The sequence below is a fragment of the Nematolebias whitei genome, chromosome 11, assembly GCF_014905685.2.
Source record: "Nematolebias whitei isolate Nwh7 chromosome 11, NemWhi1, whole genome shotgun sequence".
Classification (NCBI taxonomy): Eukaryota; Metazoa; Chordata; class Actinopteri; order Cyprinodontiformes; family Rivulidae; genus Nematolebias; species Nematolebias whitei.
The window spans coordinates 32,614,697-32,627,734 of NC_056508.1; the positions used below are offsets into that span (position 1 = coordinate 32,614,697).

The 13,038-nt window shown below is 38.9% G+C and overlaps 2 protein-coding genes across 2 annotated transcripts in view; both read left to right on the forward strand.

The window, feature by feature from the left end:
- The first annotated feature begins 885 nt into the window (after window positions 1–885).
- On the forward strand, window positions 886–5,496 carry lamtor5 (late endosomal/lysosomal adaptor, MAPK and MTOR activator 5). The gene is made up of 4 exons (XM_037684208.1): window positions 886–1,027; window positions 1,117–1,178; window positions 2,889–3,006; window positions 5,082–5,496. Exons 1-4 carry the CDS (start codon window positions 993–995, stop codon window positions 5,140–5,142), a joined length of 276 nt encoding a protein of 91 aa, XP_037540136.1. The 5' UTR covers window positions 886–992; the 3' UTR covers window positions 5,143–5,496.
- A 1,989-nt stretch (window positions 5,497–7,485) lies between these two features.
- The window catches only part of slc16a4 (solute carrier family 16 member 4), a 29,095-nt gene continuing 23,542 nt past the window's right edge, over window positions 7,486–13,038 (forward strand). Inside the window, exons 1-3 of the mRNA XM_037684209.1 lie at window positions 7,486–7,737; window positions 7,820–7,929; window positions 9,461–9,587. The gene's annotated coding sequence lies outside the window, so the exon portion shown is untranslated. The remainder of the gene's footprint in view (window positions 7,738–7,819; window positions 7,930–9,460; window positions 9,588–13,038) is intronic.

Sequence of the window (13,038 nt, forward strand, 5' to 3'; positions counted from 1 at the left end):
GAGAGAGAGAGAGAGAGAGAGAGAGAGAGAGAGAGAGAGAGAGAGAGAGTTTATTTATATAGTGCCAAATCACAACAGAAGTCATCTCAGGGCACTGTACAAAAATATTCACATGCATGAAAAAGGCAATCAGTTAAAGTTATCTATCTGAGGAAGCCAGCAAATTGCGTTGAATCCACTTTGTCGCAGTCTCCCATCCTGAGCTGGTCTGGTGGAGATAATTGTAGTTTCATAGGTAATTTGGCTTCTTATTGTCAACATCACGTCAATATCAAGGAGCAAAAATGTTTCTCCAAGTAACTGTGTTAAAACTGTAGAGACAGTGAGACTGGATATATTTCAGCATTGTCTATTTGATGAGAAACATCTAAACATGACTAATTATTTAAGTAGAAAACAGTGGAAACCGAATTATCTGTACATTTTTCCATCAGGTCATCTGAAACTGTCCAGATGACCTGACTGAAAAATGTTGGATTTTATACCTGGATTTTTGAGCATGGACTTTGTTGTCGAATTATCTGTAGGTTTTTTTTTTATATATATATATATATATTCAAGAGGATGAAAATAATCAAAGTAATCTGATGTGTGTGTGTCATGTTTTTCCTCAGGGAGGGCTGCGTGAATAAAGTGAAAAAAGATCTGTCTGTCTGTCTGTCTGTCTGTCTGTCTGTCTGTCCGTCCGTCCGTCTTTTTTACAACTAGTTCGACAATGTGCTACTATCAAAACAAAGATATTGTAATAAAATGCGTAAAATTCCTACCACATCTACATTTATCATAACTCTTCCTAATGTTTTTTTTTTTCCGGAAGTCTTTTTTTCTTTTTTGGTCTTGTGTCGCGTTTTGTCATTTTTGATCCTCGTAGGGACTCTTACGCACGTGACGGTCAGCTGACTGTACCCGGAAAAATCTATGAAACTTTCAACAACAACACCAGGTTTTTGTGCAGTAAATTTGATTTTTCTTTTACTTATTATTTGTCAACGATGGAGTCGACTCTTGAACAACACCTCGACGACACGTAAGTGAAAACCTGTTTGTAACTGCGCGCGTACTTAACTTTTTGTGGCATAAAAAACGACTTTTCAGTTCTTCCTGTTTTTTTGGCAGCATGAAGAATCCAGCAGTTGTCGGTGTTCTCTGCACGGACCAACAAGGACACAACCTGGGCTGTAAGATATTACTAAATGACATTTACAGATACAAATAGTTCAGCGGTACATATTCAGTCTCAATTTGCTGTTAAATAGAAGGTGTCTGAGCTTAAACGCAGCTTAAAACTATGGTCAAACCAACCGTAATAAAGTCTGATAAGTTTGCTGAACAAATTCAAAATTGATTGTATTTGATTACAAACACCCAGTCATGTTAATCTCATCAAATGTGAGTTTTTAAAACGGGACAACAGTTCACCGTAGCTTTTAATAAACTTGTCGATTTCTTAATTCCAAATTGCAGTCATGTAGCTCACATCACCAGTAGTATACACAGTTACAAACGTGCTGGAAACAAATCGTATATAATTTATATATAAATGGTTATTTAAACTAGGTTAACTCAGGACGCCATGATTAATTGGTGGATAAAAACTCATGCCATAAAACTCATCCAATTTTAACTTATAATAGTATTTGAAGACTCATTGCCAACATTCACCTCACATGTAAATGGGCTACGACAAACTTTAATACATGTATGTACATTCGTTTTTTTATTACATTAAACTAGTATACATCTATAAGTTGCTACTAGACCTTTGAGATAAAAGCTGAGGCATTTTACTTTTAACCTAACATTATCCTATTTATAACTCTTAAAATATTTACAATGTGTGTATTTATGCAGTGAGAATAAGATCAGCCATTCTGATGGTATGAGCCCATCAGAGAATAATACAGATCAACAGGAAATTGCTGCAATTTAATTTAATCTCAGAGGCTAACTCCATATAAAAATGAATGCTGTGTAATCTCTTGACTGCCAATTTTGGTGTTAAAGTGTGCCACAAGTAGAGCAGATTAATCGTAATGTTGTTAGCAACTGTTTCTTGCTTGGTATTACTCACGAACAAATGCATAACGCAGTTAGGCTAAATGCTCTGTAACCTTGCAGAAAATAACAATAATTTGATCATGCACATCGTTCACTGTCAATAAGTAACAACGTCAGTCAAAGCATATGACTGTTTCCCCGTCAATGAGCAAGTGAATCCTCAGGTTTATTAATTTGTTTATCTTACACTGTTCAGTTTCAGCTCTGATCTGTTCTGTAAGATTTGCAACTGATAAATGAGGAAAAGTTGTTGCAAAGCATTCAGTTTCCCACGAGGATATATGAGCATATTTAGTCTTTATCAACTATCACAAAGCCTTACCCCAGAACAAAAATGTTTATTGTAGACATTAAATGATTATTTTAGCAATTAATATTACAGAGTCTATGTCTTAATCAATAATCTTACGGTATGATATAAGTTAGTTTTTGTTAAATAATATTATAGTGACAATATAAGAGAAGCTACTAGGTAATCTTTCAGAGAGATTAGTTCCATGTTAACTTCCTCAGAGCTTTATTCGCTTTTTATGTCTTGTTCAGATTTAAAAAAGGGCAGATGATGTAAATTTTAAGCATTTTTATTCATAAAAATTGATTAGTCATGTGTTGAGGGAGATACATGATGGCAATCAGTTTGTGATGTGTGGCTGATTTGTAGACTTTAGTGTAGTGCAGTAAAAATCCACATCTCTGTGTTTATTAAAGTTAAAGTGAGATAATTTGACTGTTTCTGTTAACTTTTGGTTAGAGCAGATGTAGTTTAAATTCATAGACAGATACAGTGATTTGTTTTACTTGTTCTGCGTATTTTGTGTTTTTAATTGCAGGCCGTGGGTCCTTGACTGACGAACACGGTGGTGTTGTGTCCGTTTTGGCCAAGCAAGCTGCAGATCTCATCAAAGACCCGACAGACACACCGACCGTGTGCCTGGAGTCTGAGTCAGGGTGAGCACTGGGAGCTTTTCTTTTTTTAGCCTAGCGTAGATATTTAAGGCATGTCTGTGGTGGCTTTGATTAATGTGTGGGGAGATCAATAATTCTAAAGAAAGCTGTTGAAAGAGATCCAGAACCAGAGCTTTGGCCTCCAGACTCTGTTCCTTGGATAGCACTGTGGTTCAGCTCAGCAGCACCCGATCCTGGTTCACTCACATCCCGAGACTTTCTGTAATTTAATTGACTTGTTTTGTTTTTGATCACGTACCAAAAAACATGCACGAGGTGTTAATATGTGATTTTTAAAATATGTTGGTGTGTGTTTTCTTGATTGTGTGGTTTCACTTGGGGCTGACAGTCCATCTGAGGTGTTGTCCACCTCTTTTGTGGAGGCAGATGACGTAGTCAGGATAGACATACAGATTTATATTTATTTATTTCTCTACTGTAGAATTTGGTATTTGCGGCTATACTGCCATCTTCTGGTCTTTTAAAGTATCATTTTAATGCACCAGAACAAATAGTACTAAGTACTCAATTATTTAAAGTAATAAAAGTTTAAGCTGTGAATGAGTTTGCTTTTTGCCTCTGACTTTTTCAGTATTAATAAAATGACGGTCTTCATCAACAGGGATTTAGTCGAAGAATAACTGGTTCAGATATATTATTTAAAGATCCTGGTGACTCAGCATTCTTTTACTGGTGAACTAATTTGTCCTGGTATTATTAAAAGGAGAATTTAAACATTGGCTACTTGACAAAATTAGGAGTTGTCGCAAAGAACCTTGTACTTTACCTTAAATATAAATTCTTATTATGTGTCTTCACAGTGGAAAAGTACTGTGCTCAGTGTGTTTTGGAATGATGAATCTTGCATCTCCTGTTTATCAAAATAGAACAAATACGTCTCGTGATTGATAGGTCTTGTCTAACTAGGTTTTCATTTAATCTAAATGGAACAGGAGTATGTAAACAATCAGCCTCATTTATCGGAGAACACGGAGCACAATGTCTTTCTGACCCATTTTCTGTCTCTTATCACCTGAAGGAGATGTATCCAGCTATAAAGCTGGATTGGACTTTTTGTCATGCACACATCCTCTGCAGGCTGTGTGAAGCATCCTGTGTAATAAACAAATTCAAAGACCATTTTTGAAGACATCGCTTATTTCACCTGTTTCTGTGTTGAGACAGTTTAGTTAGAAAATCCACCACAGAGTCTTCCCTTTGCTTGGGAGTTGTTTAAAGTGGGTTTAGTCAGTTTCTAAGTCTTTGTGCAGCTTTTTTGTGGACTTTGCTTTTTCACCCATTTTCAGTTTCATCTCATTCTAATTTATTTTTAAGCTTCTGATCCGTCGTGGATGATGGAGACTCTTAAATTCTAGACATGAACCAGCGTTGTCGACTCATAACAGAAAACTTGGTAAATAGATTAAATGAAAAATTAGATCTTTAGGGTGTTCTTTAGCTCCTGTCGCAAGAACATAACTTGCTTCCAGTTTTTGGTGGGGTCAAATCTATGAAAAACACCGAAGGTAACACAGTTTGACAAACCAAATAGTATTTGATCAGCAACAAAAGACTTTTCAAAGAGCTTTTATCTGAAAACTTGTCATTCGATAGATGATCAGCTGACATCCCCGCTCCCTGTTTTAGGTCTGCGCTGGATAACTTTCAGATTTTGTTAATCTGCTGAAAGGTGTTTCATAGAGCTCCTAATTTTTGAACAATGCACTGTCACAGTTAAGTACTATAAAAGAATAAAAAGTAAATGAAAAAGCACATGTTTTATGACAACTTAAAACCATTATGACAAAGTCTGGGTGCTTGAAAGCAAACTGTAAAGAAATTAAAGAGGGTTGATATTTTTGCGTAATATTATTCTCAGTACACAACAATCCTACAACTGTACAGTTGTGTATTGTGTCATCATAGTGGAGGTGAAAGACTGAGCAGTGGACAAGATCTACCATTAAGCACAACTTGTGTCCTCTCCTCTTCGATGGTTCCTGTTCACTGCTTCAGTAATTGCTTCTCATGTGAATGTCTGTCTTAGCTCACTGTTTTTATTTCTGGTTGTTTGGTAGAAACATTCTGGTGAGGAGTCACGGGACCATCACAGTAGCAGTGCACAAGATTGCATCGTGAAGACAACGGGCCCCTCGAAGAGTTTTATATTATAAATGAAAGGTTGAATGAATATTAGAGAAGTGTACATCTGAGCACATGAAATATTTCACACAATCCAAATGAATCAGAGAAAATGAAAACCGGTTTTATTTAGATTTGCTGTGTTTGATATGAATACAAACTGCATATTTAGGACAAGGCTTTTGTTACTGTTCGTTGTGGATAAATCTTGGTGTTATTTATAGAACAGCTCGTATGTTTTAGTGTGTTCAGACGTGTTTAGGCTGCGTTTGTGTTTTGTTGTTAACATCACTGTTCTTAAATCACTGAATAACAACCTTTAATAAACTTTAACTTGACTTTGAGCCACCCTCCCATGTCTTAAGTATTCATTATTTTAACATTTGAAAAAAATGATTAACCCATTGATTTTCTTTGGCAGCTTTCACTGCTGAGGTACGAAGCCAGTTTGAACTGGAAACACTTAAAGGAACAGTTTGGATTTTTTTTGAGTTTATTAACAATATCTTAAGTATTTGTTTGTGACCTCAGTTTGGCTAAATAAAGTTTTGTTTCCACAGATGAGCCAATGGCTAAAGTGGGTTGTTGCCTAAATAATAAAAAAATAAATTGGCATTTAATGTGGACACTTTTTAAATACTTTTACTGATGGTGATTTAAAAGCCCTGTCACAGAACTTTGTATCGTCCCTTAAATTTAAATTCAGGGTGTTGTGAAGTAATGATGAATCATGTGTGTCCTGTTTATCAAAGTAGAACAAATCTAGTCTAACTGGTGCTTGTTTAAATGGAACAGGAGTACGTAAAACAACAGCCCAGTTATCTAAGAACACGGAGCACAATGTCTGCATTCTCATGTAGACAGCCTAAACACAATCTTTTGAAAACAATGTCACAGACCTGAGTTGTAAAACATGCTGGCAGACGCTAGTTTCTCACATACAACTAAACCTTTTTATACTGCAACTGTTTAACGAACAGAGAAGTTTGGTGAACATTGTCTTCATTAGAGTAAAGCATATATCCTTTACTAATATTTAAATGGGCTGAGAGGATTTTATCACTTTTTTGGACTGTCATAAAGTTGCAGAAGAATACATTTGTGAGGAAAACTTTCCTGTAGCCATCCCTCAATGAATTAGTGCCTGAAAGTATTCATTATCTGCATATTGACATTCAGGGGGGGGGGGCTCCAGGGGGGCATCGCCCTCCTTAAAAAAATTGGTGGCCCTCCTTGGCCAGAAAGTTTTATCTTCCAAGCTTTTGCTTGTTGTGCATTTTTAATTTATTTAGGATTGAGAGAACCTTATATGCATAAAACAAATCATTGTTTTGAGCCATTATGAGTTAAACTATAAATGTATTTTTATTAAAAAATTAAACATTTTACTTAAAATCTAGTTTCACTGAACAAGGAAACTTGTAAAAGCAGTGTCCTCAACATTAGGATGCTGGGTTTTTATGCATGATATTTTATTTATTTTAGTAAATTCTGTTTACTTCATGGCTGTTTTTTGTCCCTTTATTCCCAGTTTTGGACATCTACAGTACCTATTTTGTTCACATAAGTATACAGCACCAAACAAAAACGTTATTTACAATAATTAGATTAAATGGTGGCTTTAAACTTGAAGAGACTTGTTTCTAATGAATGTTTTATTAAGATCTTGTAGGTGAAAGGCCAAAAAGTCTAATGTTAGGACAATTCATGGACTGCTGCGGGACTCTAAATATGATTTGTTCTGGTTTCTGAACGTCACAATCTATAAGAAACTGAACTACACCAACTCTTTGTTGCTAAAGTTTTCTAATAACCTTGTCACAACAACAGCATAATAGAATTTCTGAAATTCTTTTGGTTTTGCTGTGCCACCCCAGGATTTTCAGTGGCCCCCACATGGCCACCCCATTAAAATAAAACTGGATGTGCCACTTGCTGACATGACTCCCCGCAACTAATACTGTCCTGCACTATAGTGGTCTTATAATTTATTGTGAAACCCTGAAGTTCTACTTTTGTCATCCAAGTATTGCATCCTAATTTATGTGCGCCCCTGGTGCACCTTACCCAGCTTCAAAAGAGCTGAACTGTCGCTTTAAGTCATACTTCTCTGTGTTCTGTGCAAAACTAAAGATGAAGGTTTCTCTGGCTGAGAATTAAAACGTTTCGCCCGCCTCCATGTCCAGAGACGCACCGAATGACCCGAGTAAAGTCTGACTGGGATGTTGAGGAGGTGGTTTCTCCCCACCCCTCTTAAACGGGGGGGGGGGGGGGGCTCGGTCACGTGTCCCGGCTTGGCTAGGGCTGCGCTCCCCGGCTGCTCCTCCTCGGCCCACTGCGGGCGATGCTGAGGCTGGGATGACAGAGGAGGAGGTGCAGCCGCTCCTCCGGCGCGCGGACACACAAGTTATGGCCCGGCGGTCCACGAGGGAGACACGCAGCAATCCACCTCCAACAGGTCCCGCACTGACGCTTTCAGAGAGGAGCAGGCAGGGAGCGACAGACCCCCCCAGACTGCCCGTCAGCTCCGAGTGACTGGACCCCCCCGGCACAGAAGCGGGACAGCGGAGACGGGAACTGCGCCCGCACAAAGTTCGTTTTGGAGTTAAAAACTCACTTTGGGTGACTTTTTTTTTTTTTTTTACACGCCTAATTTATTCATTTGTTAATTTAGGTGGTTGCATCTGCCTGCCCCCCTCCTCCCCCCTCCTCCTCCAAATTGAGCAAAGAAGCGCAATGCATCAGTCCTGCCGAGCGGAGAGAACTGTCCCACAGCGAGTCACGGTAAGACCACCCTGTCCCAAACCCCCCCACCTGACACGCACAATAATGCGGTTTTGTGTTTGCCCCAGAGGACTAAGCCTGCAGCTTACATTCAAACATACTCACGACATAATCTGAAAAGTTTCCGAAGACCCATGGATAGATTATTTCTCAGAGCTCCAGAAAGCAGCAGGCAGACATGAAGCTGGTGAAGCACAGATGACATTACTGTACTGTACAGATGTGTGTGTGTGTGTGTGTGTGTGTGTGTGTGTGGGGGGGGGGGGGGGGGGGTCATGTAAATTAACAGCTTCTGTACAGCTTAGTTCAACTTGCAAAGTTAGGTTTTAGGAGTGGGATAATCTGCTCAAAAGTATGTTGCGGGCCAGGTTGGGACATGTTCTGATCATTTTACAGTGTCAGTAAATAAATGTCCCTTCTTGTCTCACAGCGTGCCAACATCATAAAAGTGCCCTTTTTGGAGTCACACACTTGTTCACCTCTGCAGATCAGCCAGAGAGGCTGAGCGGACCATTTCATCATCTCTAGTACACTTCTCAGCGTACTACATAAAGTACAATGGAAACCAGTACTTGCATACTAAAAGCTATATATATATAATGGCTGAACTATTCCAGTGGCTAATCAGATTTAACAGAAAACAGACCCTCCATCCCTGTTTTTCAGACTTTAACCCATTGCTGTGGTGATTGCTTTGCTGTGTCAGTGCAATGTGTGAAACTATTGCACTGTTTGTTTGACCCCCCACCCCCTTTTTTTTTTTTGTTCCAACAGGTTGCTCTATCAAGAAGCTGATTTTCTTGCCTTTATCTCTCTAAACCCTTTAGAAACCTGCCATTTAAAGAGCAAAGCTCAGTCAGAATTCTAGTTAAGTTGTACAGTTGGTAGGTTATGCAGAGCCCGGTCTCTGACACTTGTCAAAACGTGAAAATCTACAGACCACTGAACCTTGCTCTCACCTTTGGAGTGCACGTTAGTCTGAAAAGAACAGACAAAACATTTTCGCCAAGCCTAAAACATGCTGAACAGGCGAGTCGAGTTTTCTGTGAGGATGAAAGAAGAGGCTGTAAAAGTGTTAACTCCATAATCTTTGCTTTGTTTTGTTTTTTGAATGACCAGATTTAACTTTTTTAGATTTTTCTACCTGGATTATTGAGCATGCATCAGGAAATCCATAATCTTGTGTTTTGTTTCAAAGTGTGATGAGAGTTGAAGACAGCTACGCTGGAACAAATAATCTCTGTACATTTAACTGAACGGCTCCATGCTCATTGGTGCAAGACTTTAGATTCCTTGTGTCAGAACTTTTAATATTAGGAAAAGCGTTTGAAGTGCCTTTCACTTGTACTCATTTTCCACCTCAGAGCTACAGATAACAAGTAAATCCACCGAACAGCTCGATAGCTGCAGCTGTTAAATGCATAAATCATAATTTATTGATTTATTATAAATAATGCTAAATCAAAGATGTCCTTAAGCCTTTTGGTTTATTTCTTAAGTAATCTTATTTTCACTTAATGTCGCCTCGTAGGTGTAAAGCTGATCTGGATGCAGCCGTAGTTCATCGCCCGCCCTGAGAATGACACTCAGAAAATAGACTTCTGAGTTCTCTCCGCACCCTCAGTGCCTTCAAGCAAATCACCAAGACGGCATTTCAGGTAAACTCCCAACCACTCGGAAACAAAACCAGCCATTCTTGTTAGATTCCACACACAAGAGCTATTCTGTGCAAAGTCATCTCACGGAGCAGCTGGAACATCGTGAAGCTCCAGACAGTGGTTTGTGCACGTTTCTTTTCGTTCTTATTTGAATTAATCTCATGCAATATCAAATATTTGTTGTTCGTGGGAGACAAGTACCTGCCTAGTCAAATCCACAGCTTGGTTACACTCTTTAAATCGTAGAACATTTTGTTTCTGAAACAACCGTGTGTGTGCAGTGTGTAGGATATAGAAAACATCTGCACGGAGAACGAACACACTGAACCTTGATTTTGGTCTCATAACTCAAGGAAACAGTTAAATGTTAGCAGGTAGCTGCAGCTGCAGTGAGGTGGGCCCATGAAATAGATGCTGCCCTCTTATCTAAAGCACACGCATAATTTAACACAAGATTTCCTGAATGTTACAATTTAGCCTAAATATAATCTGAAACAGTCTCAGAATTTTACTCTTAACTGTAAAAAAAAGAAAACCAAACGATTACCGTACTTGCTGCCGCACACGTCGCACCGCTGTATAAGTCTCATCAGTCCAAAAATGTCTAATAAAGTGGAAAAAACATAAATATGTCGCTTTGTCGTATAAGTTGCATCTATTATGCGTCACCGCTGACAACCCTGAAACGTGAGCCGGTGTTGTGCCAAAACTCGACTGGCTGCCAAATGACGGCCGTGGTAGCGTGCATGGGAGGACTTTAACAATAATTTAACAAGATTAGCACAAAAACAATTATTTGTTAGCTCGACATTATAGCTAAGGTGTGTCTCAGTTGAACTTTTCCTTAATAAATGCATTTAATGGTCAGATCAGCTGCATTTCACCTGGACGGCGCGGCAAATTGCAGCCGATTTGATGTTTGCTCCAGGAGTCCCGGAGCGAGACGAAGCTGGTAACTATAGCAAGCCAAGTGTCTCATTAATAGCCACTTTTACCTATTAATGAGACACTTGGCTTGCCATATTAGTCGATGGCCCTCTAGCGGCCACAAATGTTTAATATTTTTCATGTCAGAATGAATGAAATCGTCAGATCTCAGCCAAACATTGGGTTATAAATATGTGGAAAAACGTATATTAGTCGCTTCAGTGTATAAGTTGCATGACTTGCAAATTTATGCAAAAATGTATGACTTATATGCCGGCAAATATGGTAACTCAAAGTACTTTTTTTTTTGGGGGGGGGGGGGGGAGAGTGAGGAGTCAATGATCCAGTGGTTCACATCTTTGAATGTCAAAACTATGCAAACCTTTGCTTTCAGTGTTTAACATGAACCCCTTGTGCAGCAGTAACTGCAGCTAAAGGTAAACTATTGATCAGCCTGGAGGAACTTTAGTCTTTTCTGTAGAGCAGCTCCAGCTCTGGGATACTGATGGGCGTCGTTACATGAACGGCTCACTTCAGGTCCTTTTGGTCCTCCTTGTCCTAAATTTTGACTTGTCCGGTACATTAACTTTAATCTTGAGCTGTATGAGAAAAGATTCACACATGTGGTGTCACGCGTCTGAATCGTGTGTTCCTGCCGTGTCAGCAGTTTCATGCTCAGAGATAAAAAAAATAATAAAATTCAAAGTGTTAGATTGAGAGGAGTCTTTAAAAGGAAATCAATTTTTATAGGTGACTCAGTGTGCATAGGGTACTTCTTTTATTTAAATGCTTTTAAAACACATTTAATAAATTGGCCCTAAATAATTATTGACATTTGTCGTCCTCCTTCCCACCTTAAGGCTCACCACCTAAACCGAATCAGTTAAATAAAATAAATGCATTAAAACAACCTTAACTATAAGTTTGTAACTTTATCACAGTGGTGCTGCAGTAAATGGGTTTGTGGTCGTTTTTTAGGGGTCAGACTGTAATCAGTTCAGCCCTCAGTGCATATGTGTGCGCACGACGGAATAACCTTTAAGTTGATGTTGAAACTTTGCCTTTCAGCTTTGTGGTTCTGTAACTCCTGTTGGGCCAGAGCCAGAACCTTTGACCATACTTCATGTATCTTGCTTGATTAGTGTGATGTCTGCAGTCTGTAGAGGTTGATAAACCAAATCCATTCCTTTAGAGCGTCTTCTGTTTCAGTCACTGGTCATTAACAGGTTTAGAGGCAAATATTCAGTTAGTCATAAACTCTTGTAAAAACTGAGTGATTTTGATTTTCTGCTATCAAAGATATATTTCATGTCCCAAAGAGGTTAGCAGAAGGGTGACCACATAAATTGCACCAAGGCATGCATTTGATCAAGATTTTATCAAAAGTACAAGTTGCTAATCTAAACCTTTTAAACAAACAAACCAGTAAATGAACGAATGAATAGTTACACGTGTTAAATACTGGTTCTAGATTTTAGTTTACAAATAATTCTATTCATTTGTGTGACAGAGCCATTTGCCCATTTATTGCTTTAGAACCCTACCAATATGTGAAACTCCCATTTGTTTTTTAGTAATCCCAAGTTTGCCTCATGCACTTTAAAACATTTTTTACTTTTTGTATTGGATTGTAGGAAGGCTGCAGATACACTTCCAAACAAGGAAAATTGTAAAACACATTAGATAACTGACTGACAGAGCTTTTTGTTGTTTGTAACTCTCTCTCTCTCACACACACACACACACACACACACACACACACACACACATATATGTGTACTGTACACACACTTTACCTGCTTCTTCCTTTTTTGGGTCGCGGGGATCACTGTTGTCCATGTTTATCCATCAGTGTGCGAGACGCATGGGACACCCTGGACAATGTCTTCAGTCCATCACAGGGACACATATAGAGACAAAGGAGACAAACAACCATTCACTCTCTCATTCACACCTAGAGACAATTTAGAGTTACCAATCAACCTAACATGCATGTTTTTGGTCTGTGGGAGGAAACTGGAGTAACTGGAGAAAACCCACACATGCACAGAGAGAACATGCAAACTCCACCCAGAAAGGCCCCCATACCAGGATTTTTTCGCGGGGCTTCAGGGTACGGATCCCCCATGATAAACGAGGGACAACTGTATATATATAAATAAAGGTGTTATAAATGTATATATATACAGGTGTTTTAAACCCTTTAAACCCTCTTGCAATATTCTAAACAATGTTTCTAAACCCTAAACGCTCTAAAAGAACACAGAATGTCCTGAAATCTGCTGTCTGTCAGCGCTCACAGCCACACCCACTTCTCTGCTGCAGAGCGGAGATACGACACGCTGCAGGAGAAAGCTTCCTCTGCAGCTGTGGGCTGCACACAGGTGCAGGAGATGGAAAATAATAAAAAATGTAAAAATTCCATGCCGATCATGCGGCTCATCCGTCAATCAGCCAATCGTGTGTCATGTCCAATCTTACTTTGAAAAACTGTGATAGAGTGTATATATATATATATATATAT

Bases quoted from the DNA above. Each gene is read 5' to 3' on its own strand.
- lamtor5 (XM_037684208.1), top strand. From the start codon at position 993: ATGGAGTCGACTCTTGAACAACACCTCGACGACAC. The intron at 1,179-2,888 runs GTAAGATATTAC...TTTTAATTGCAG, and splicing joins ACAAGGACACAACCTGGGCT to GCCGTGGGTCCTTGACTGAC. The intron at 3,007-5,081 runs GTGAGCACTGGG...GTTGTTTGGTAG, and splicing joins TGCCTGGAGTCTGAGTCAGG to AAACATTCTGGTGAGGAGTC.